Genomic DNA, 26538 nt, shown 5'->3' with positions numbered 1-26538 from the left:
AAATTACAGTGCAGAGTAAACATGACTCTAATTTATTCTTATTCTCAGCTAAAAGCTAGCACATACTCTGCTGTTTCTGTAACAAAAGGCTCGGGCTAACGTGAATGTCAATATGCCTTGTGAGGCAAAACCAAGACCCGTGCCTCATGTAAACTGCCAGGCAATAACTTGGAGCTGCTTAAACTGTCTGTCCTCTGTTGAGACACCAAGAACATCAGCTTGGGGTAAAGACCTATTTTATAATATAGCTGTCAGCTGCCCTTTGATGAGACTCATCCTGCCAGTGATCCCTTCACTTACCCTCCTTCGGTGTCTGGCTTTTCGTGTGTGTCTGACATGGGGGAACCCTGCTTCGTTATCTTGATGGTTTCACGGGCGAAAGGCAACCAACCCAGTGCTGGCACTGGTACACCATCAGGATGGGCACCCAGGCCCCTCTGGACGTGTATGCATGCGAAAAGGAGTCTTCTCCAGCACCCCGAAGTAGGTTGAGTGCGGTAAATGCCGTCTACAACTCGGCAGCAGCCCGGGGAGCACCTGTGAGATGCTGGGATGGGCGTGGGCATCCATGTGGCTAACGAGAACGACTCGCACCGCTTGGGGGGAGAGACGGGCAGCCGCGGCAGGGAGAAGGAGGAGGAGAAAAGGAAGCCGGGGAGCGGGGCTAAGAAGAAGCGAAAGGGAAGGGAGCCGGGGTCTAAGGGAGGAGCTGAGCGCGGGGTGGCAGCGTCGGGCTGAGAGCCGGCAGACGCCGGAGCAGAGGGCAGGCGAGCGGCAGGCGGCTGGGAACAGGTGCGGTACCCGCCGACAGCCGCCGGGCGGCGGCTCCGCCGGTGGGCTAAGGGCTCGACTCAGCGCCCCGACAGCCCGGCGGACACCGAGCCCTATGGTGCCGCGGCGGGAACCGGCTCCTGGCTGCTGCCTTCGAAAGGGGGCAGCGGAGCCCACCGGCCCCGGTGCTTCGCTGGCATGAGGAACCTGCCGGTCCTTCTCCTCTCTGTCTGCTGGAGTTTGGGGCTGGTAAGTCACCTTATTCTCACCCCCAGACCTGGAGAAGGATAAAACTTCCCCCTCCAGGCTGTGGACAGGGTGATCTCTTTGCCTCTTCCCGTTGCTCCGCTCCTCGAGGTAGCGGCTTTCCCCGTTGCCCGGAGCTGGGAGCTCCGCCGTAGCTGTAGCAGGTGCGGAGACCGCAGCCCCGCCGCCCTGATTTCAGGAGACAAGTGACTGCAACCCGTCGCGCTTAACGGCTGTTCTCGGGCGACAGACTCGCAGGGAACGGGCCCCTCAGACCCCGCCAGGTTCCCTACCCATCGCCCCTCCGACGCGTCTCGGGACAGGCTTCCTGGCCGCCCGGCGCAGGAAGGCGCGGGGCGCAGCCTTTCATTCCCGGGCGAAGTTCAGGGCTCGGTACGTCGCGGAGGGCAGCTGGCGCCGGGCCGACTATCACCGCGTGACTGGTTGCCCCCTGATTTCCCTGGTAGCCGGTGACCACCACGAGTTTGCCGACTTTTAACAGAGGGCTGCCTTGCTACGGTCTAGAGGGTCGCTGGGGATTGCAACGCAGGGAAAAAACCTGCAGGCTTGATTTCTCTTTGATATGTGCAACCAGATAACAGCATGAAAAGCATTCAGAATCGTGAAGCCTTCAAATTTACGGCGTCTACCCTTTCCCTCCTTCCCTCCACGCCCCCCCCCCCCCCCCGTAAATTTGAAAGATCATTTTCTCTGAGAGAAAGGAAATTATGCCGACGGTGAATGTAAAGTGCCAGATTTGTAGCTAACTGTGCACCTTTACAATGCACATCGTCCCGTATTACAAAGGATAACCTTCCTGTGGTAAACCAGGGAAGGATGGATGAGTACTAGCCGTCAGATGTGGTGAGTGCCCTTCAAAATCCATTTTGGGGTTCGTGATGTGTTTCGGGATGGTCGGTGCCACGTAGTTTTGAGCCCTAAATCTCTCAGTGAGGTGCATCTGAACGAAGCAGGCGTACGTGGTAGAAGCACACATGTGATTTGGCATATATCCTAGGTTTGAAAAGTAATGTATGTTTACCTTTGTACTAACAGATTTATCTTCTCAAACTAATCTTTACTATTAGATCACTGATACTGGGACAGTTTTTGGAAGTAGGAGAGAGAGAAAATTCACTTCTTTGAGTTTCTTAATTGCAGTAGCTGATTTGATTTATCCCTCAGTTAATGTTTCCATTTACTGGAATACACTTTCTAAGACTCAGTAACTGCAATAACTTTTGATGAGTAGGAGATCTACTTTCAGTTTGCAAATATTTGCAGTTGGAAGAAAAAATCTAAACAAACCACTATGGGAAAGGAAAAATCCAATTTAAAGTGTTACGTATACACGGGACATAATTGTACATGGGAACTATCTGGGAAGTGGATAATGCATAACAAGCCACAGATGTTTTCAGTATAGCTCTGAACTTCCTATTGTAAATGCTAGAAATTCTAATTTATGATAAGGACCTGTACAAATTCATTTAAAAAATGAAAAACAATATGCCCTGAGAACATATAATTTCAATAACCATTATAGAGATAAGATAGGGACAAGGAAGTCAGATTCAGATGGTGAAATGAGACATTGGGAGAAGAAACAGGTTCTTGTGAATTTTTTATTTTTTTTTTAACAGTTCTGCTGTTATGTTTATGGCTATTACACTGAATTTTTAAAAGCTGTGCAAGTGGCTTGCCCAGCTGCAGAGACTGCAGAACGACCAGGCTCTCAGACCTAACTCAGGGGCCATGATCACAGCTTAATTAAGCATTGCCATTATGAAAATATAGTTCCATGAATCAGAGATTGTTACCAAATTCTGTTACTGTCTCCTAAGAAAGATCGTGATAAAAGAGGAACTTGGAGATCCCCCTTGTTAACACAAGCGTGAGGATGACTGATATACTGCATACCCACGTTTTGGTTTATTTTATTATAATGGTACTTTGTATGAGCTAATCTCACTGATCTTTCAGCTCAAGCCACATTTTTTAGTTTCCCATTTGTCACTCACTAGTCATTTCTCCCATGCAGGCTGTTAGGAACTCTATGTATTTCTCTATTCCACTCTGATTTCAGCTCACTTCTGTATAACTCTCAGGGGGTGGGGGCCTTTTGGATTTGGTTTTTTTTTTTTTTTTTGTGGTTCTTCCCCCTCCCCCCCTTTTCTCGTTTGCTTTCCCTCTCCCCAATACTGCTACATCCCTGTCTCTTCCTGTAAACATAAATAACACTTTCTGAAAACAAAGGAACTGGAGCAGGGCTGTAATGAGAAAAGGCAATAGTGCTTTCCTTTTTAAGGGATGGGGGGTGCGGTACTTGCTTCAATCATGCTTTGGGGGCCTCAGGAGACAAAAAGAAAAACAAACAACAAAGGCATGGTGGATAAGAGAAGAAAAGCAAAATAAACATGTCAGAATGCAGTTTCATTGTCTTTCAGGTTCTTTGGTTCATACTAAACTTTCAGCTTCATAACTTAATACAAAATCAAAAAAGTAAATGCGTTAATTTTCCTGCTTCTGTTTAGCTCATGGGTTTTCGGGAGGGAGAAAAGGTTTCACAAAAAGATACTGATGAAGGCACCAGAAAGTTAAATATGTCATAGTAATTAATTGATTAAAGACAGTTGGCCTTAAAATGCTACAGGAAGGAGCTAGAGAATGCTCTAGCAGATTATTTTACCATTTCATTTTGAAAAGTTGATGTGAGAAGTTAAAATGGGCAATGACTGTGTCAAATGCCTAGCACAGACTTGGGCAAAACCAGTTCTAGGTTGTTGTGGCTTTAATTACTGGTTAGTTACACCCTTCACAAAACACTGTAATTCATGCTGAAAGACCCTGGCTTGTTTGTAAATTTAACACAGGTGAATGGTGTTCATCCAGAATGCAGATTTCATCTGGAAATTCACAAGGAGGAAACAAGGTGCATGGAACTTCTAAAGAACACAAAGCCAGTGGACTACAGAGGTAAGAAATTATAAACTGTAACATGGAGACAACTGGAATATTCAAGATTTTCTCCCTTTACTTACTTTGCTGTTGTGGTTGCAGTTGCCATATTTGTCTGTACTGTGCTTATAATTTTACATATTTTAGAGTTTATGCAGGTTCTGCATAAAAAGTACAGATGAAGCAAACATGCTGGGAGGTGTGCCAGGCACTACGCACATACTCAGTGGGACACCAGATTGGAGCAAACACATTCTCATGGTTTAAACTGTTGTTACTAGAATTTTCTGACTGGCAGGAGTGGCTGTAGGCTGCTGATGACAGGATCAGCAGAAAGAACAAGTCTGAGGAAGAGTTCAGAGCCTTGGATTTCAGTAAGGTTTATGTAAAAGGGAAAGAAATTTTACATTGAAATGCAACTGAATGTCTTTTGGTTCAATACACAATTTTAATTGTTACAAAATAGTGCCATATCTAAGACTAATAATTTAATTTCTGTTGTTTAAACAGTCTTTTAGTCACTTGAAATATTTAATTTCAAATAGTTCTACAAAGCCCTAAACTTGCTTTTTGATGTAGCAGTCCAGGTTGGTATTGTGTTAGGGTAACTGGGCTCCTTGCAACACCACAGTGCTTGCAGTGCACTTGTTTTCCTTTGGCTGAATGAGCTGATACATAGTGTATTTGTTTTATTCATATTAATTCTGTTTTGAATGTGCTCTGAAGAAGGGGGGTGGAGGGGAGAGGCAGCAGTGGTGAGGGGGTGGTATCTGTAGTGCACTTCCAGCATAAACAAGAATCCCAACACCTGATGCTTTCTCCACCTCTCAATTTAAATTTGTAACTCCCTCAGTCCATACTCTGATACTACTTTTTATGCAATAAAGTAATGAAAAGGATCAGAGGCAGTTTATATGTCACTCTAATTTCTCCTTTATATTAATCCACATTAATTAGGCAAATTATGGTAACAGTGAAGAATTTACATTAATATCTCTTCAGGCAAAATCTTACTTGAATAATTAATCTACATTTAGATTATTTATTTGAGTGGTGAAAAGTGACAGCTGTTACACAAGTAATACGAGTGTGAAGCCAGATGGAGAAATGATTACTAGCCCATCTCAATGAATTAAATCTTGAATTAATAAATTCACTATTAGCTATTATGTGGCTTTGCAAGTTAAGCTTTCTTCAAGAATCACTTTTTCTGTCCAGGTGCCAAGCTGCTTCAATGGTGTGCTTGTGATGCACACCTGTTTTATTTTGGGTTCCCTAGGGGAAGAAAGGTTTCTGTCAATGTTTTCTTCATATGCTCTTTTCACTGGAAAAGAAGTGTCTCCTGAGGTCAAACTGCTATGGAACAACTTCATGTCTTGGAAGGAGATGGTATGTCTGATAGTGTTGATTCAGCCCTGCAGGTACTGATAAAACAGCAGTGGAAGGATTTATTGGATTGAATGCCTGGTTGAAAATAAGGGAGTTTATCATTTTGGAGGATACTGGAATAAAGCCTCTGTAGTAATGAACTCTTAAAAATAGTATATTTAATGTTATAGGAGAATTTATCCTATGCTTCATATTGCAGGTACGTGAAGAATATGTTGTAGATAGCAAGAACCTGTTCATGAAAGCCTACATTAAATTTGCACTAGCAGAAATGCCCATTCTCTCTGTCCCTATTTTCCTAATAAGCCGTCTGTATTAATACAAGGATGTAAGACTTGCAGACTGTCACGGTGGTACTCTGAGTGTTGATAAAGAAGAATTACTAATGAAAATTGTCAAGCTGGTACTGGTCCAAGTCCTAGCTCCACACCTAAAACACCTAAAGCGTGTAATGGCTAATGCTTCAAATGTAATAAGATAATTTAACAAATCATGGGTTTTGTTGTTTGTTTGGTTTGTGTTTGGTTTTTTTTTTCTGAATGGGAAGGGTGGGTATGCAGCCCTTGTAATGCTTTTCTAACTGTAGCATGTGCTACTTGTCTTAAGAAATTTAGTGAAGGGCTTGGCTTGAATTTGGAAACAAAGCTGCACTCAGCTCCCAGTTAGGGAGACACAAAGGGATGATTTAAAGGTGATTATGGTGAGGTTTTTTTAACATAACAAAATGATGTTACAGTCATCTTACCCGAGCCACCTTGAACCACAGGCTGAAGACTTTAACTGTGTAATTTTTGTAGTGCACCTAAAATCGCTATGAAGATTACAAAGAACTTGCTTACTTCATGGCTTAATAAAGCAGTAGTGTGTTTTACAAGGCAATGTATAAATGCTTTGTAAATATCCTTTGAACAATGCTAAGGATATTAAAACCACAGGACCCAGTTTGTTTAAATTCTGTCTGTTTGGCGATGTCAAACTTTTAATCTGGCCCTCCTGCTTTCTACCCTTTGGGGGAATTTTCATGTATTAGTACATAGTCTCCCATTAGTGGAGAGCCTTACACTCCATTTAGGGAGGAAAGCTGTTCTTCAAAGATCTGTGGCAATGCCTTCCTCTGTCTAGAGCTCTCTAGCAGATCAAATTGTATATTTTATGAATACTGCATTAGCTTCTCTCCGCATTTATTTTCTTCTTTCCTCTTACAGTCTGACACCCAAGGTATGGATGCGCCTTAGCTGCAAGCATTTAACTTTTCTGAGGGAAGATGAACTGTATTCTAAATAGGTCCTAAGAACTGTTAATTTTGGGATCCATATGGAAAACCAGTAGATTAATTCTTACCTTCTACCCATGGCTTCTCGTACGAAAAATAGAAATCTCTTAATAAAAGTAATTGAAAACACAACAAAATTGTCCTATTGCAATTTTCTCTCTTATTTTACAATGAAAAATTCTAAATATTGAATAAATTGACTCATTTCTGTTCACATTTAAATGAAAAGTGAATTCTTATTCACTTCCCAGGCAGAGAGGGACCTGGGGGTACTGATTGACAGTAGGCTGAACATGAGCCTGCAGTGTGCCCAGGCGGCCAAGAGGGCCAATGGCATCCTGACCTGCATAGTTTCATAGTTTCATAGTTTCATTCAGGGTTGGAAGGGACCACAAGGATCATCTAGTTCCAACCCCCCTGCCATGGGCAGGGACACCCCACACTAGATCAGGCTGGACAGAGCCTCATCCAGCCTGCTCTTAAACACCCCCAGGGACGGGGCCTCGACCACCTCCCTGGACAACCCATTCCAGGGTTTCACCACTCTCATGGTGAAGAACCTCCTCCTCACATCCAGCCTGAATCTCCCCACCTCCAGCTTCATTCCATTCCCCCTAGTCCTATCACTACCTGATATCCTGAGAAGTCCTTCCCCAGCCTTCCTGTAGGCCCCCTTCAGATACTGGAAGGCGACAATTAGGTCTCCTCGGAGCCTTCTCTTCTGCAGACTGAACAGCCCCAACTCCTTCAGTCTGTCCTCATAGGAGAGGTGCTCCAGCCCTCTGCTCATCCTTGTGGCCCTTCTCTGGACACGTTCCAGCACCTCCACATCCCTCTTGTAATAGGGGCTCCAGAACTGGACACAGTACTCCAGGTGGGGTCTCAGCAGGGCTGAGTAGAGGGGGAGGATCACCTCCCTCGACCTGCTAGCCACACTTCTCCTGATGCAGCCCAGGATCTGATTGGCTTTGCGGGCTGCAAGTGCACACTGAGAGCTCATGTTGAGCTTTTTGTCCACCAGCACCCCCAAGTCTCTCTCCTCAGGGCTACTTTCCAGCCAGTCACTGCCCAGCCTGTATTTGTGCCTGGGATTGCCTCGACCCAGATGCAGGACCCTGCACTTGCTCTTATTGAACTTCTTATTGAACATCAGGAACAGTGTGGCCAGCAGGATCAGGGAGGTCATTCTGCCCCTGTACACTGCACTGGTTAGGCCACACCTCTAGTACTGTGTCCAGTTCTGGGCTTCTCAGTTCAGGAAGGATGTTGACTTGTTGGAACATGTCCAGAGAAGGGCAACAAAGTTGGTGAGGGGTTTGGAACACAAGCCCTATGAAGAGAGGCTGAGGGAGCTGGGGTTGCTCAGCCTGGAGAAGAGGAGGCTCAAGGCAGACCTTATTGCTCTCTACAACTCCCTGAAGAGAGGCTGTAGCCAGGTGGGGGTTGGTCTCTTCTCCCAGGCAGCCAGCACCAGAACAAGAGGACACAGTCTCAGGCTGCACCAGGGGAGGTTTAGGCTGGATGTCAGGAAGAAATTCTTCATAGAGAGAGCGATTGCCCATTGGAATGGGCTGCCCGGGGAGGTGGTGGAGTCACCATCATTGGAGGTGTTTAAGAGGAGTCTTGATGGGGTGCTTGGTTGCATGGTTTAGTTCATTTGATGGTGTTGGATGATAGGTTGGACGCAATGATCTTGAAGGTCTCTTCCAACCTGGTTTATTCTGCTCTATTTTATTCTTATGGTAAAATAAGTGTTAAAGCTCAGTTGGTCGGCTTTATAACAGGGTTCTATGACAAAGTTCTAACAGTACTTCATTATGAAAACATGAAATCTACTTTGCAAAATATGTTTTTGAGAGACCTATGTGCCAGACACTTTTAATTTTGACTAGGACCTCTTAACTTAACCGTCCCCCATAGCAAACTCCTGGCCAAGCTGTCAGCCCATGGCTTGGACAGCAGCACTCTGAGCTGGATTAGGAACTGGCTGGATGGCCGAACCCAGAGAGTGGTGGTGAATGGTGTCACAGCCAGCTGGCGGCCAGTCACTAGTGGAGTCCCCCAGGGATCAGTGCTGGGCCCCGTCCTCTTTAACATCTTTATTGATGATCTGGATGAGGGCATTGAGTCTATCATCAGTAAATTTGCTGATGACACCAAGCTGGGGACAGGAGTTGATCTGCTAGAAGGTAGAGAGGCTTTGCAGAGAGACCTCGACAGGCTGGACAGATGGGCAGAATCCAACGGCATGAGATTTAACACATCCAAGTGCCGGGTTCTGCACATTGGCCACAACAACCCCATGCAGTGCTACAGGCTGGGGTCAGAGTGGCTGGAGAGCAGCCATGCAGAGAGGGACCTGGGGGTGCTGGTTGATGGTAGGACGAACATGAGCCTGCAGTGTGCCCAGGCAGCCAAGAGGGCCAATGGCATCCTGGCCTGCATTAAGAACAGTGTGGCCAGCAGGAGCAGGGAGGTCATTCTGCCCCTGTACACTGCACTGGTTAGGCCACACCTCGAGTACTGTGTCCAGTTCTGGGCCCCTCAGTTTAGGAAGGATGTTGACTTGCTGGAACGAGTCCAGAGAAGGGCAACAAAGTTAGTGAGGGGCTTGGAACACAAGCCCTGTGAGGAGAGACTGAGGGAGCTGGGGCTGCTTAGCCTGGAGAGGAGGAGACTCAGGGGTGACCTCATTACTCTCTACAACTACCTGAAGGGGGGTTGTAAACAGGCAGAGGTTGGTCTCTTCTCCCAGGCAGCCAGCACCAGAACAAGAGGACACAGTCTCAGGCTGTGCCAGGGGAAGTTCAGGCTGGAGGTCAGGAGGAAGTTTTACACAGAGAGAGTGATTGCCCATTGGAATGTGCTGCCTGGGGAGGTGGTGGAGTCGCCGTCGCTGGAGGTGTTCAGGAGGAGACTTGACAGGGTGCTTGGTTACATGGGTTAGTTGATTAGGTGGTGTTGGGTGATAGGTTGGACGCGATGATCTTGAAGGTCTCTTCCAACCTGGTTTATTCTATTCTATTCTAACTTGGAGGAAGGGATGCAAATGTAAAGAGAAATGGGTTTTGAAAGATGTTTCATAAGCCACTCAAAAGAGAGGCTTTATAATACAGCTGGTGGTGGGGACTTAAAAAGAACTACCAAAATGATGCTCTTACTCATAAATTTAAGGCAAGAAGAACAAATGTTGCTACATAATCCAGTCTCCCAAATGACACTGCCAGTAGAGGTCACTCGGTGACTGCAGCATAGAGCTCATGATCTTGTGGATGGACTAAAGCACATTTTTCTGCGAGGTCTTCAGCACAGTGGGATGAACATTCAATGTAGGACTCATGGCAAGTTTGTCCAAAAGTTAGTTTATCCAAGGAACCTCTGCTACTAAGGTTACTTCTCCAGAAGGACAGGTGCCTGGTTTGCATTCCAAATCCACGCCTACACCATCCCCTACACCACCCCCCCCATCACACAAGAAGACTTTGGCATAACTAATTCACTGTGATGATTGTTCTCTTCTCTACATCAGTCAATAGGACACTTACACAAAGCCAGATGAGGCCTTTCTTTTGCTACTTGAAAAGGAACCTCCTTAAGCTTCCTTTTTTTCTTAATGTTCCCAATCTCATTAAGGTCATCTACAAGTTCTCATTTGGTTTTGCAGGTATTTTCTGTGAGTCAGTGGTTCAGACTGCAGCATTGCTTAGAGTTATCTGAGGTAGCACTAAAGGCAGAAGTAAACAAGATAGTGGCATTATGGAATTTCCTTTCATGCAGCACCAGTAGCCCTTGGCAAAAACTTTAGCTTTCTTCAGTGTCTGTGGTACTGCTTTTTTAGCTGAAGGGTCTCCTTCGAATGTTTTTCTATTTTGGCTTCCACTAATTGAAGTGTCTAGTGTGAGGGGTCCCTGCCCATGGCAAGGGGGGTTGGAACTAGATGATCTTTGAGGTCCCTTCCAACCCTAACAATTCTATGACACCACATAAAGATGACCATCCTTATAGTGCTGACAATATCTGAAAAAAATAAATATATAAAGAGTTATATTTAATTATTTGAGGAGTGAAGAGAGACAGAACTGGCTTATCTTCTGAGGAGACCAGGTGACAGGAATCTTGAGTGAAAGGCATTACTTCCTGAAAAATAGCCAACAGGAGAAAAGCAGTGGCAGCAAAGAAATTGTCCTGATCAGCCTCATTCAAATATCTTGCATAATAACAGTTACTAAGCCTGACAATAACAAACTGTTTTGGAAAGAAGAGAGAGAACATGCCATCACTGGTACAATTGAAATTTCTGATTCCCCTCCAATGCAAATAGAAAATCAGCAGTAGACATTAATAAATGGCATTTGGAACCTGGAAAGTATGCAGCCGTAAGTGAGCTCATTGTGTTTTTCAGTAGATTCTGCAAGAAGTACTGCCATGTGTAGTTTTACACGTGAGTCCTGATAGAGGCAGCTGTGAACACGGCAGTCTGCTCTTCACGACATTCATGGTTCATAGGCCATGAGGAAGCATTTGGAATTCCAAAGCACAAAAAAAGCCTAAGCTAATACCACAAAGAGCACATGGGTTAGACACTGAAACCTAACATAAGTATGTGGTCCGAATACTTTTTAGAGACTTTTAATATTTTGTGGTGGGGGTTGTATGAATAGCAGATTGATATTTAATGGTGTATTTGAATAATGTACAGCATGTCTGCACTGGGGCCACATGGAGATGGAGGTACCTCTTAGGGCATCCATTAATATATTTGCAGTATAATAGAAAATGATCTTCTTGTGGCAAAATTAGAGTGCTCTGTAGTCATACAAACATAAATGGTCTAGTCTCCAAAGAGCATTTTGAGTAATTGAAAAGCAGGATTTACTTTGCAGAAAATTTGGATGAAAATGTGGTTTTATGTTCAGAAACCTTTTTACCTTTGTTTTGTTTATTTGTTTTTTCCCCCCCCTGAAGTTTGTAGCTGGCAATTTCTGTATTTCCTTATACAATCCTAAGAAGATGTAAATTGTATCAAATTGGTTTATAGATCTTTGATTCTCTGATGGGAAGCTGCGATTCAGAAAGGAAATAAGACATATCTTCTGAAATGCTTCATCCAATGGAAAATTCATTAATCCCTTTAGAAATCTCAGTATTTTTGCCAGTCCTGGTAACAGGACTGGCTTTTGAAAACCTACAAACTGCAAATGTTTTAGGTGAATATGACCTAATAAATTTCAACATAGGCACATTGGAGCTGCTTCTTGACCATTTTCAGCCAGTGTTTTCATTTTCATGTGATTGCCGGCTACAAAGGGGGGTTTGGGGGATTGTGGGCAGGCAGGGACTGGCAGAACCTGTCCCACCTCTGCCAAGGCATTGGGAGGGCAGCCAGGGGCAGCCCTAGCTGTGAACATCGGGCTTCTCCCTTGGGCAGGGACAGCTGAGAACCTAACCTGCAGGCGGTGGGGGGTCAGGGTCCACCCTGTTGCAGGGAACCAGTATTTGACATAGTCTTGAGATGGCCAAGCAGGGCCCAGGCAGTGGCAGGCACTGGCACTACTGTGCTAAAGCTGAAATCAGGTGCACCGGCAGCATCACTGAAGGCCAAGACCAGAGCCCCTGGGCAAGGGCTGAGGCTGCTCAGGGCTATTAAGAGCTATCAGTGCATTCAGGACCCCGACTAAAGCAGACAGGAAATAAATTCAGCAAAGTAGCTTGGAGCAACAGTATTTCTGCTACTGTCAGACTCCTCTTGACACTTTAAGTAGTTCTACCATTTGTTTGCTTTGCTTCCAGTTCTCTAGCTTGCTGTTTCTCCAGTCCCTCCTTTTCCTTTCTTTGTATTACTTGTGTAAAAATGCAGAAAGAATTCAGTCCATACGCAGAGCCTAAGTGACATGCTGCAGCATTCAGACCTACAGTCTAGGAAACATTGCCTGTAAGAGATGGTACTGCTTGTGCTCTGTCAGGTTAAGTGCAAAAATCCAAAGGATTCCCTATTTGGAAAAAAAAAAAACCGAACCAAAACAAAAAACCCCCCTCGACTAGCTGGCAACTTTCTGGTGAACTTCCAAAGCTTTCTCCCTTTCATGCATCAGGTAGGACTAGACGGTTTGGAGGAAGCAAGCCCTCTCTTTGAATTGTCAGTTTTAAAACTCCAAATGCAAAGTGCCACCTGGTGGTTAATACATAGAGGAAATGCAGGCAGAAGCAAAACCCTTCCTGTATAAACCCACACGACACGTTTTTGCAGATGAAAAAGTATATGTATTTAAGAAAACTTGTTGCTCAGTGCCTGAATTTCAGCTAGCAGGATGCTCAGTGTGGTGACAGTACTTATATAAACTGAAAAAAAAAGAGAAGCAAAATGTAGTATTATAGTCTGTTATGTTTCCTTTCATTATGAAGTGTCTGCAAATGCATTACAAGTGTTAAAGACCAAGAATTCAAACAAACTAAGTGCTAAGAATAGCATCTGCAACATCGTCTGGAGGAACAGGGGGGGAAAACAGTAGAGGAGTGTCCCCATGGCCACACTTTTGAGCAAGCCATTGAGCAAAGGTTTCTTGGGAGGATCAGTTGTTTCCTGGGATATGCTGCAAGAGAAACACCAGAAAAATAAATGATGCAAATTAAAAGACTGAAAAGATATTATTGTATGTAGGGTGCAGGAGCATTCTTCTAGACACCTCAGAAGTAGAGATGAAGAACTTCATTTTTCTTTTCCTTTGCTAAATTTATTAATAGGCATAGAAGAAGGTAAAGTGTGTGGTAAAGTGATGTGCAGAAGTTGTTGAGAAGCTAAGACAAATGAAGAGCTGGACTGTTTCTATGTGTGTGTGTATAAGTAAAAGGACAAATACATTCAAGTCTTATGAATCTAGTGAAGTGGGATGCAAACGTAGAGAATAAATCCATTAATGAATATAATGGGTACTTAAAATATTTTTTAATATATAACAAATAAAATTGCAGACATGAAATATTCGAACAATTTAAATTTCATGTAAAATGTGGGATGTTTTCTGTAGAATTATTGGTAAATAGTTACTAGAACTAAAACATAAACCCTTGTTTAAAACTAAAAATTAAAGTGCTTTTGATTAATGTCCTTTGGAGCTATTAGGAAACTGGCATCTGTATGTGGTAGATGGGTAACATTTCCAGAGAATAATGCTTAATGTTTTTATGAAATGCAGCAGTGATGGATGACTGTCCAGAAATCATAATACTGATTGAACTGATGACTGGACAGAGAGTAGTGGAAAGAGAGCAGAATATCAAACTTGACTGAGTTAGATATTCTGTGTGCAGAAAGAGACACGTTTAATGCAGCATTTATCACACCTTAATTTTCTGACAGTGTAGGTATTTATAATGCTGTAGGCTGCTCTATAGTCACTGTGGAGAAACAGGAAATTGTTGTGAGTAATGAACCTGGCCAATTTTCAAAGTTCTATGATTAATTAAATCATTCTCTTCCACTCTCTGACAATATTGCATATATTTTTCTAAAGGGATGCTGTTGTGGGTAAAGAGCAGTATCAACTTGAAGATCTGTGAAACTCACCAAAGTTTCCAGTTGTGACACATCTTGAATTTCCAGGATCAGAGGGGAATTAATTGCTGGTTTCAGCTGTGCGCAGTTAAACTCCTGCTGTACAAAAGAGAGACTTTTGAGATGGAAGAGACAAAGTGATGCAAGTGTAGTAAGGACAGACTTGTTAATTTTATCCCACCTCTGCATAAAGTATCTGTGGTGGTGACATTATCAAAAAATCTGTAGTAACAGAAGGAGATGAGGAAAGGTTGGATCTGAAATCCCATAGAGTGTGTATTGTTAAAAGTTGTACTTACATCAGGCTTCAGCAGTGCACCAGCTTTAATGGGTGTGCAGGAATACTTTCATGATTCATCTCAACTCTGACTTGTTAGTGGAAATGGGTATGAACTAAAAAGGTCTGAAGTGGCACAAGATGCTAATTTTTCTTGTCTACTCCAGGGCTTGTTTATGCTGGCTCAGGCAGTGCATCCATCAAAGCCTTAAGAGTTTCATTTTGTCACTGTAGTTCTGAGTGCTGGCAGTTGAAGAAAATAGTTTCTTTGTCTTGCAGATTACTTGTATGCCACATTGTTGATGTTATTTCTGGCTTGAAATCAATTTGGAATGAAGCATGACCTGAACTGGCTGAGATAAACCTTCTCCGATTTTGCATAAGCCCTTGTGTTTCATCATAGAGAACTGGACTTGATTTTGATCTAGTACTGCAGCTTGGGGAGCACCTCAGCATGTTTAAGTTCCATTGTCTTCAAAGGCTATGGAGATTACTCACTCAGACATAAACCTCTACAATTATGTACAGATGACTAAATCAACATCATCTTAGAGATATTACTACTAACACTAAAAGACAAGTGCTACAATGGAGTACAAAGTAGACAGGTAGAACAGCATAGAATAAAACTTGTTAAGGAAACAGATGAACCAGCTGTAGGGGCCTATAGACTAGAATGGACAAACTCTGCATGATCATCAAGGAAAATAGGAGACTTTATGGAATTCAGAGAGTATAACACTCTGAGTCAGTTGCTACAAACACACATTCAGGAGGTAAGGACCAGAAACCTGACATGAGTGAATTATCATGGGAACAGGAATTTCTCAGCCAGCTGCAGAATACAGATAGAAAGAGCATCACTTTCACTGTTTCTGCTCCTGAGTAAGTCCCCCTTACCCTAAGGTAAGGCTAAAGGAAGGAGTCATATATGTTGTTGTCCCAGGTTGAGGCAGATCCTCCCTTGCCTCCCACCGGAGCAGAAAAATGATGAGACTCACACAAATGGATTGCAGAAGTGATGGAAAGTTCAAATGGAAAAGCAGTGAATGTTTTACAGATAGCTACAAGCACAGTGACAAAAGAGATCCCAAAGCATACAGAGTCCCTTATAGCATACCCAGAAACCTAGCACTCCCCTTCTCCCTACCTGAGGGTACACCCAAAACCCCCAGGGCTCCTTCTTCCCCCCTTCCGCTGTTAGGCTAATCTCAGCTGGCCAGATCTGAGACTGCCCTTCCCCCTTCTCCTCCTGGTATTAGGCCTAGCCAGGCCCAAGAGGCCTTGAGATAACTCCCCTTCTGTTACCATATGGGGAGCATCTCCCACGGGAGCAGCAAGGGGAAAGAGGAAGTGTGAGACCTTGCTGATAGATTCATAGGGAGCAGGACATTATGGGAATGAAATGTGCTATTTCCTGTGTCCACCCACTGAGCTGTACACTCGGGGCACCAGAGGTGCACCCCGTGTGGCAGCAGCAGGAGGCACCCAGCCCAAACTGCCACAGTTGTTCTGGGAGTCAGAATTACTAAAGGAAACAAAACAGTAAGTATTATTCATGTAAGTGGAGAACTTGACAAGCTGAGGTTAGTTCATATGGTATTAAGCAAGTAAGGATGGAATTGATTGGAGTAAATAGAGATGGCTAGAGCTTAGATTCTGCAGCTGGGTTAACAACTACAGGCTCTCTTGGAAAGAAATGGACATTTGTAGGACAAAGTTTTACTAGCCCATTTTAGGAGTCTGCTTTAGAAATGCATTAATTTAAATATGAGGCAGCAATGCACCTGTAAAGAGATGTACTACATTAACAAACTGTTAGATCAAAAGAAGCAATGTCCACCTCTCCTTGACACTTTTGAGACTGCATTTCAGCAGAGTACTGTGACCAGTATTGGGCTCCTGCATACAGGAAGATCATTAATCAGCTCAGCAGTGGGTATGGAGATAGCACAGGAATATGCAATATATAATGACTAGCTGAAAGTTGGTTTGTTTAGCTTGAAGAAGAGTGATCTGATTGCTGTCTTCATCTTCCTGGTGGTTTTGTAGAGAAGATGGACCCAGGCTCTTCTCAGATGGGAAAAGAAAAAAAAAGCGTAAGAATCACAGCAGGACACAATTGAAAACCTACAGAAAAGGAAATCCTAATTAGATGCATAGAGAAATTCATCCTGGAAGATGTTTTGTATGTGCAGGTTGCCCACAGAGTCTATAATATCTTCATCTTTGGAGATTTTTAATGCTTCACAAGAAAAGGCTTTGATGTCTGTATTGTTGGATGTGGGAGGTCACAAGTGATTAATACATTTATTACATATCTCTTTGGAAGTTGATACAGCATAAGAGGCAGTGAAGGATGAGGCTTTATGTGTCACAGATAAACTTTGTGAAGTGTTCCCATGAGTAATCCTTTAGTTTTGGCATCATTTTACAGAATTATAGAATGGCTGCTGCACTTAGAGCTGTGTCATCCCTAAGAGGAGTGAAGAAAGACCCAGCCCTCATGAGCAAGTGACTCCTGCAGAATAGCATTTCCTTGGGAAACTGTATAAAGAGGCCTCTGTGGAATAGGAAACCAAATGCAGAATTAACTCTGTAATCCTCTTATCATCCTTTTTCATCTCCGAAACCCATTCTTGTTACACCAAAGATGCTTCTTCCCAACGATCCCACTTAGATGTCTTCCAAAGGAAAGCAAGGCCCATGGGAATGCAATGCCACTAGCTTCGTGCTGCACCTGGGACATACCCCGCCAGGGGGAAATTCCTGCTGACTCCTGCTGGTTTTGTTTCAGGATGTGTTGGAGTTTGGGATAACATCACCTGTTGGCGTCCTGCGAAGATTGGAGAGACTGTCACTGTCCCTTGTCCAAAAGTATTTAGCCTTTTTTCTGGCAAACCAGGTATTCCATTTTAAGGTGTACTTCTATTGGGCCTTTTTTTGGTATTTTCTAATGTAATATTGCTAAAAAATGTTTTCTTTTTAAAGAGTTACAATAATAGATTTTAAATTAACTGATCATGAAAAGACAAACTAATTGTCTTTGTGGGCCATATGGTGTCCTTGGAGTCACATACAAAACACCAATCTGGTGTAGTAACACTCTTCAAGGCTGAAAACATTGCTTGCTCTTTTTATACCTATTTGTGTTAGTTAAGGCACTTGCATCTGTGTGATACCTTTAACAGCTGCCAGTAGATCACATGTAAGTTGTTCCTTCTGTCCTTTGAGTGGGAGCTCTATCTCACCTTCATGAGAGTACTGAGCCAGCACTAACACCTGATACCTAGAGGTTACCACTATTATAATTTAAGGTAGTTACTATGAAACCTTTTACTTTTTAATGGAACTTGAAAAGAGCTCATCAATGTCTGAGACTACTGAAGCATTCAACTGCTTTAAGTCTACCATCTACCATCTTTTTCTGCACCACCTCATCACTACTTCACAATGGTTTAATTTTTCAAATTGGCTTGTTAGTGGAGTTTTAAAAACAGGTGATGCACATACAGCATTTTACATATGTGAGTGAGCTTCTGAAAGGTGCAAAACTTACCACAGTGATTTAGATCAGCTTTTGAGGTCTCTGTGGAGAGCTATTTAACAATATTACTTTTAACACTGAGGCTAACTTGGGTTATAATAAAATACCTTTATTGTCAAAACTGTTGATTAAGTGTTGTTCCAGTTAAAAATAGATAACTAAAACAATCTACAGAGGAACAAGTTTTTTTTTATTCCTGGAGCTGGTGAGTCTTGGTTAATTTATCATGGATAGCCTAAACAGTTTATGAAGGGAAAAGTATGTGTAATCTTCACTAAACCTTCTGAAATCTGTAAAAGTGTTCCAGGGATTGGATGTGGCACTTGGTGCCATGGTCTAGTCATGAGGTCTGTGGTGACAGGTTGGACTCGATGATCTTTGAGGTCTCTTCCAACCTTGGTGATACTGTGATGCTGTGACTTAAATGAAGATATTCAGATGTTGCCATGAGACAAGGCAGAATAATAAATATTAAAAATTCAAAATCTGAATTAAATCATGCTGCTTCTCTCTATTTGCCAAAAGCTAGAGTGTGCCCGCTCCCTTGGAGTTCAGGTGTTTGGTACTGAAAAGGTCTTAGTATCTTGTATTACAATAACATTATAATTTTCCTTTAAAAGGATTGCAATAAACATTTAGAACTGAAACTCCCATGATGTGTTACAGCTCCATCTCACTTGGCCATGGCATCAAGACTGAAAGATCACTTCCATTTTATTGTTTGCTATAATTTTCTTGTGTACTACTTTTTCCATAGCTGCCTGTTTTCTTCTTGGAGAAGCCTGTCACCACAATTGGAATTACTTCTGTTTAGTGCAAGACAACTCAGAGTAAAAGCCAAAGTAGAATGAATGAAGGGAAATGTCTGGGTGCTTTAACAGGAGTGCTAGGAAATACAGGGTGGTAACAGAGAGTGACAAAGTCTAAGGATTTGTTCATGAGAAGACTTTTGAATCTTTCTAATTTAAAGTCTGAACTTTTTCTTTACAGGAAATATTAGCAAAAATTGTACGAGTAGTGGATGGTCAGACATTTTTCCTGACATCTTAAGTTCTTGTGGATATAATGACTATGAAGATGATTATAAGGTATGAAAAAACACTTCTTCTATTTATTTAGGTGCTATTTATTTATTTATCTACCAAACATACTCTGCTTCTTACTAATTCCCATTTTACTCTATCAGAACTAGTGAACCTCTGTAATAATTTTTGGCAGCATTGATTCCCATATGCTTGGTTTTCAAATGTCCTTTAAGATAAAAAATACAAACATAAAACTCAGTAATTGAAATTCAAGGGTTTAAAAAGTAGATAGTTGCAGCAATGTATCTGTGTTTTTCCTGTTGCGGTGTTACTCGGCTTGTGCATGGTGTATTTTTGCATGATGTTATTTCTAAAAATGTCTATAATAGCAAATTCTAATACTGTGAAAATCTGTTAGTAATACATGCACCACTTGATTGCTGCTTTGTGTTTGTGAGCAAAACAGAATGAATTTAGGTCACTGGAATTAATGTAGTTTTATACTGGACTTTAAATTGTGTCAGTTGTTACAAGTGAAAGTTATCAAAGTATCTTGAATACACCATCATAAGTAGAAAAAAAATGCTTTCACTCGGCATATAGTATTTATTTTCTTTTTGTTGAGGGAAGTGTTTTTCCCATCATAACTTTTACTTGTTTTCTGTGTTCCTGCTGAGACCAACATGGCACAATTTTGTTTGCAAGCATGAGTTTATGGTGCCAGTAAAACACTTGTTATCATGAACAGACAGACTCCTCTCACAAATAAAGATACTTGGCTGGCTGAGTTTTCTGGATTTTAGAATGGAATTTTATCGTGCAATAGCTCTAGCAGATCTGTTCTGTCTGGTTTACAGAGAGGTGCTGGCATTCTATCTAAAACATACAGTTCTTGCCACCTCTTTCTGTATTTAAAAATCTTCAGTGCTTTGTCCTCTCACCCCTAGAGGTCCTTCCAAACCGAGGCTGAGGTAGAAAGCTCCACTGGGTAACAGTTTTGCCTGGGAGTTTCTATGCTGACTATTCTGTGAAACAAACAGAAGACTTCTGTATCCTGAACTTAATCAAAGTAACACAAAACTAATTTTAAAGGAAACATTAGCAGAAAAAAAGTGGTGCCTGTTCTAAGAAGACAGAACATAAGTGTGTGTAAGAACAGATTCTGCAAAACATGTGTTGGAGATAATACTAATTACACAAACTTGTACTAATCAAGTTTATTCTTACATGTATGGGGGTTTTAATACCTGATAACATTAGGGAGCCAGAAAGAAAGAGTAAACATTTTAGAATTAGATCCGTATAGTCTAGAAAGCAGTTACAGATCCTGCAAACTTTTGCATAAAATTGTTCTGCAGATCATAAGCCACTGACTTTTGCTGTGCCTAGTATGCACTGAGTTTAGTTTAGCGGTTGTAATTTGAGTATTATCCTCAAAACATGAAATGGTAGGATTTCATTTTTGGAATCAGTATTGCTCAGATAATTGTGAATATTTTTCAGAAGCCAGCTGCTCTTGCTGCAGCTGCGAAAGTACCATTTGTTAGACTTGCAGAAAATGTCATATAATTTCTGCTTCATGGTGGTTTTGCAGTTTCATGTGCATGTCTTGGATCAGTTTATGCTTGAACTACAGGTATAAAATCTAGAGAGTTTTCGATACCTAATGGGTGTGAAATCTTATTAAAATACAGTTTATTTTCAAATTAAGTTTTGGTCAATCCATGCCTTCTTCGCACTCCAGTCTTGCAGGAATATCACATCTATGTGCTATTAGATTTGGTATTGCTTTGCCTATTTCATTTGCAGCAATACAGTATGAGGAGTTTGTTTCTAAATGGTGCTATGCAAGATACAAAGTGCTGTCAAATATGCAAGCTATAACTAAGTCAGTTTTATTCTAAATTAATTCCTTGCTTTTCAACTACCACAATACAAATTTAATCCTTTGTCTTTATGGGGACTGTGTGTATATTTAATAAACATATCATTTCAGAACATCATTTGCCAAATGTTGTCTTGAGTCACTAGCGGGTATAGAGGTGTTACAGGCAAATTCAGACACTTCTGTTTACATTCATACAGGAAGTTTAAGTTGCAGTATGATTGCATCCTCTTTGATGCTGAGCCTGATAAAGTGTTTCATGCTAATCATAAAGTTTTTGCTTGTTTTTGAAGTTAATAGCAATTTTTGATCTAATGGTTTCCAAATGTAGTACTGTTTACTTAGCTTTGCAATAGTTTGTCAAGCAGGGTTAATTTTTGATCAGTAGAAAATTCTAACTCATTAAATTTTTCTGGCCATGACAATACTGTGCCAGTAAAGTGGTCTGAAAGAGGGAATTTCAAGTGCACAGTTAAAAATCTGTGTTGTATGATGATTGTGTAATTCTTTCTTATTTGCTTAGTTTGAAAAAAATAACCATGGTCAGTGCTGAGGTAATGTCAGAGTAGTTTTTATGCCGAGTTACATCTCTAGGTAGCTATTTCATGTTCGTCTGGTTGGCAAATGAATGGCCAGCAGGTAGATTCAGTCCTGCTGATGCTGACAGACATTAGGTTGGACTGAAAGTACACACAATTCTTGTTTTGCTTCTGGTCAGACTATTTCTGGGAGGGGTCATGAAGTGTACAGAATGTCAGAAACAGTATTCTAAATACTATGGTGTTCTTCTAGAGGAAGACAACCTCTTCTGTTCTGCCTAGTGGGAAGAAGCGACAGGAGTCCTTTTACATTCAGCCTGCCTGACAGTTACTGTCAAGCTCAGAGCAGATATCTGTGGATTGTTGAAGTCTGTAAATCAGTTGATTCTGTGTTCTTGATTTAGGAAAGTGTAATAGGTGTGGTGTATAGGACAGGAAGGAGGGAAGGAGACAAGTGTAGGAGCAGTGAGCAGTTCATTCTGAAATGCAGATGGACAAAAATATGGAAAAAGTGAGCAAAGGCAACACAGACTAAACATAGATACAAATTTCATATACTTGGCACCAAACAATTTACATATTTCCTATACAGGAATATTCCCAGGCAAGACAAAACTTAAGGAGACTCTACAGTCTGTCTCTAGATCTGGTATATTTTTAAACGATTAATAAAATAATAAATGAACAATATGTAAATTAGAGAATTATATAAGCGGTGACTGTGAGCAGCAAACTTGTTCAGTTTCATAGTTTCGTAGTTTCATTCAGGGTTGGAAGGGACCACAAGGATCATCTAGTTCCAACCCCCCTGCCATGGGCAGGGACACCCCACACTAGATCAGGCTGGACAGAACCTCATCCAGCCTGCTCTTAAACACCCCCAGGGACGGGGCCTCGACCACCTCCCTGGACAACCCATTCCAGGGTTTCACCACTCTCATGGTGAAGAACCTCCTCCTCACATCTAGCCTGAATCTCCCCACCTCCAGCTTCATTCCATTCCCCCTAGTCCTATCACTACCTGATATCCTGAGAAGTCCTTCTCCAGCCTTCCTGTAGGCCCCCTTCAGATACTGGAAGGCCACAATGAGGTCACCTGGGAGCCTTCTCTTCTGCAGACTGAACAGCCCCAACTCCTTCAGTCTGTCCTCATAGGAGAGGTGCTCCAGCCCTCTGATCATCCTTGTGGCCCTTCTCTGGACACGTTCCAGCACCTCCACATCCCTCTTGTAATAGGGGCTCCAGAACTGGACACAGTACTCCAGGTGGGGTCTCAGCAGGGCTGAGTAGAGGGGGAGGATCACCTCCCTCGACCTGCTAGCCACACTTCTCCTGATGCAGCCCAGGATCTGATTGGCTTGCAGGTAACTGCATCAGAAGGAGTGATTAGAAGACAAGTGTTTTGTTCTTACCCTTTCAGAACAGAAGCTGAATGTGAAATCCTTCACCTTACAGAGCAGGTTTTCTTATCTGCTAGGAACTAAGTCTGTACTGAAACCATCAGAACAGATGCAGGAACACATTTCTTGGGTCTTTCAGTCATGTCCATGCCAACGCAATCAATCACATCAAATTCTTCATGGTTGTTTTAAATTCACATTCCACATATTTTAAAGTCTGAAAGGCTGAAATTCAACTTGTAAATCAAAATTCCTTAAGTTAGGTGCCTAATCAGTAGTGTGTGGAAACAGGACTTGATATGATTGCCTAGGCATTGTCTAGCGCAAGTTTGGCTCACCACTGCAATTCCAGCAAAGATGTCCTTTGTCATATTTACCATGTACCTATCTTGATTGCTCCAGGGCATCTCAAGTAGTACTGGATGACTACGTTTAGGCAAGTAGGTATGGCTTCTTCATGGTCAGTGGAACTTGGTGTTGACCATACCAATGACGTCTGCTTAAGGGTGAACAGAATGACTCTCTTGACTGCATTTTTTCAGGTCTTAATTCTATAATCTCTCTCTCTAGTTATGTAAGGAGGGGAGCTAGGATGCTGTTGCTATAAAAGCCAGAATAAGATAGGCAAATCTTTTGGTAGTGCAAAATGCTACAAGAGTGATCTCAACAGATAATCAGTTAATCAGATGACTGTAGACTTCAGTCTGCTTTTTCTCTGCTGGACAGTTTCCTTTCCAAACTTTAGCAGTGTCTTTAAAATGAAACTTGTATAACTGCATTACAAAATACACTAGAGCAGAAGGATTGAGAGGGTTCTGTCTTTCAGAGATAACGCAGTCTTTCAAACTATGGCTCATCCTTCCCAGTTTGATTGTGTCCATGGAGGCTGATGAATATGATACTTTCTTTGACCTCAGTGCCAGGGGATAATCAGCTGAAACTGAACCAGCTTGTATGACTAAGACTTGAGCTTCTGAGGTTGCATTTTCTTCCGAGATCAATTGGCTTAAAATGTTGCATTGCAAAAATATGTTGGAATAAAGATATTCCCATCACATATTCTAGAGCAAAGAGTAATAATAATGCTATTTATTTAGCCTTCAGAGCTGTTTAACAGAAAATTATATCATTTCATGGTTGATTTTACATATCAGTAAGTAGTTTCTGCATATATATTTTCTGTGCAGGTCAATTTCTATGTAAGGGTGAAGGCAGTTTATACCCTTGGACACAGCGTATCTCTGATTGCTCTTACAACGGGAAGTATAATTCTTTGCCTTTTCAGGTATGTATTTTTCTTGAGTAAATACAAACAGTCATAAGATGGTTTTAAGTGTTGTCTGATGGCTTAGACGTCTAGAAAATGGATCAGTTTTACCCTTTTCTCAAGTAAACAGCTGACAACAATGTCATGCTAACTTGATTTTACAAATGTAGAGGCATTATAGCCCTTGTAAGAAAGAATAACTATTTAGGAATGGATTATATAAAGCCTTGACTCGCTCTTGAAAAGGAATAGTATGCTTAATATCAATGCTGGACAAGTGGGCAGCTATAATTTATAAAAGCTTCTGAGTGGTGTCCAGGGGGATTATAATCATTAATTTCTCTAATTAGGATAGGATGTAAAGATATGGCTAATTGTGCTGGGTATGCAATGTTCTTGTTAGGCAGTGGTTAGGGAAGGCAATATGTCTGTTGGTTTTGCCTGATTCCTGGGAGTTGAGGCTGAAAGCAATATCCAACTGATAATACATAGAATAAACCAGGTTGGAAGAGACCTTGAAGGTCATTGCGTCCAACCCATCAACCAATCCAACCCACCTAAACAACTAAACCATGGCACCAAGCACCCCATCATGTCTCCTCCTGAACACCTCCAATGATGGTGACTCCACCACCTCCCCAGGCAGCCCATTCCAATGGGCAATCACTCTCTCTGTATAGAACTTCTTCCTAACATCCAACCTAAACCTCCCCTGGTGCAGCCTGAGACTGTGTCCTCTTGTTCTGGTACTGGCTGCCTGGGAGAAGAGACCAACCTCCACCTGTCTACAACCTCCCTTCAGGTAGTTGTAGAGAGTAATAAGGTCACCCCTGAGTCTCCTCTTATAGATTGTCTCCTCTTAAAGATTGCAGAATGCTGTTATCAGTGTCATAGTTTTTGACAGTCTCTTCACCTTCATATCTTTAGCGCACACGTTTTCCATTCCATTCTGCACCAAGAGAAACAAGAAAATACATCCCTCAGATTTGGTAGACAAGAAGTATGTGTAATTTGCAAGGGGCAGCATGTTGTTTGTCAGGGCCTCATTCCTCTGATGGTGAGTTCTGTAAGCCTTTTAGTCTCCCATTGAATTTTCCCAGCATTTAAATGTTCAGAGACTATTCAGTTTGGATACATAGCCCATAAGTATTTTATGGAATAACTTTTTTTTAAAAAAAATGGAGCGACTGATGATTATCTTCTTTCTACCAGCAAATGCTGGAGGCAGATTTTGCGTTCTCAAAACCGCTCACAACTAGTAGCACATTCAAAACAGTGATATAGACGACTGAATGTTGTTCATCACCAGAGGCTAGTTACGAGAAACAGATAAAGAATTTCAGCAGTGTACTCAAAGCTTTCAGCTTCGTTTTAAATGCCCAAGCTGAGAACTCCCCACTCTCTCTACTGAGTCAGCAGAAAGACCCAAGCTTTTTTTCCAGGAGGAACATAAGCTCTTTCGTCTTCCCCTAGAGAATGCGGTTTCTCTGTTATCTGCAGGGGGTGCAGGGGCCTCCTAACACAGAGTTGCATTCAGTATATAATTTCCCAAGGATGTAGCAAGCAGACAGTTAATATGGAAGGCTGCAGCTGAAACATTTGTAAATTATCAATAACAGAAGTGCTGATGTCTGTCTGTTGCCCAGACGTGTTGTAGGGCATCCTGTATGATATAGTAATTTCTAAGGAAAGAGTTTGGAAAATAAGAATGTTTTTGTAAGTTTTAACTTTTTATTACTCAGCTGGTACCTCCTCCTATCCAAGAAATATATTTTGCCTGAAAGGTCCCAGGGTTCTGTCTAGAGAATGTCAATATTCTTTTTATAAAGATCAGCCAGAAACACCTTCACCTTTCAATGGAACCAGCAAATTTTTACCTTGCTGTGTTTAAAAAGAAGAGCAAAGAACAACTCTAAGTGAAGCTATCTCAAGGTGATTTGGTAATTAGAAATGGGAAGGTACAAGAATCCTGGGCGCATTGAGCAAGATTATTAGGATTTGAACTCTGATTATTAGTAACACAAGATATTATTTAAATTCTGCATTGCTGGGTTTGCATGCTTCAAATTATACTGCATTTAATCCTGGATATGCGCAGTATTTTTAATGAAAGGAAATGTGGAATGATGTGGAGTTTAATTTAACTGTAGGTGGTGTGTTCATGATAAGGAACTGGAAATTCTCTTTTAAAATACTGTGACTTGACTTTTGCCATCCATAGCAGGTGATGTTTAGGTTACCTCTATGTACCGTCTGGCAGAACAGATACAGCTTCAGGGCTTTACAGTTGTTCACAATATCTGCACAAGAAAGGCAGAACTGTTGGATGGGGACAGGAAAGTTGTTTCTGCAATACTCTGGCTCGCATTTCTTCCAACGAACTGGGCTTGATTTTAAGTTTTACTGAAA

General features: G+C 42.0%; 1 protein-coding gene across 4 annotated transcripts in view; it reads left to right on the top strand.

Annotated features, from left to right (window-relative positions):
- Positions 1-672: 672 nt before the first annotated feature.
- Positions 673-26538, top strand: part of VIPR2 (vasoactive intestinal peptide receptor 2) — a 40693-nt gene continuing 14827 nt past the window's right edge. For 2 of the 4 annotated variants that reach the window (XM_068145736.1, XM_068145735.1), the window contains exons 1-5: positions 674-1020; positions 3891-3993; positions 17264-17371; positions 19004-19101; positions 24050-24147. In XM_068145736.1, the coding sequence (XP_068001837.1) occupies positions 970-1020; positions 3891-3993; positions 17264-17371; positions 19004-19101; positions 24050-24147 (458 nt within the window). In that variant the 5' untranslated portion in view covers positions 674-969. Of the gene's footprint in view, positions 1021-3890; positions 3994-17263; positions 17372-19003; positions 19102-24049; positions 24148-26538 lie in introns of all 4 variants that reach the window. The other 2 variants (XM_068145734.1, XM_068145733.1) reach the window with 2 other exon arrangements.

Source organism: Melanerpes formicivorus, unplaced genomic scaffold, assembly GCF_026170545.1.
Source record: "Melanerpes formicivorus ecotype bairdi unplaced genomic scaffold, bMelFor1.0.p_v2 SCAF_13, whole genome shotgun sequence".
In the NCBI taxonomy this organism is placed as follows: Eukaryota; Metazoa; Chordata; class Aves; order Piciformes; family Picidae; genus Melanerpes; species Melanerpes formicivorus.
The sequence above is the reverse complement of the archived record's forward strand: the minus strand, read 5'-3'. Positions and strand labels throughout refer to the sequence as shown.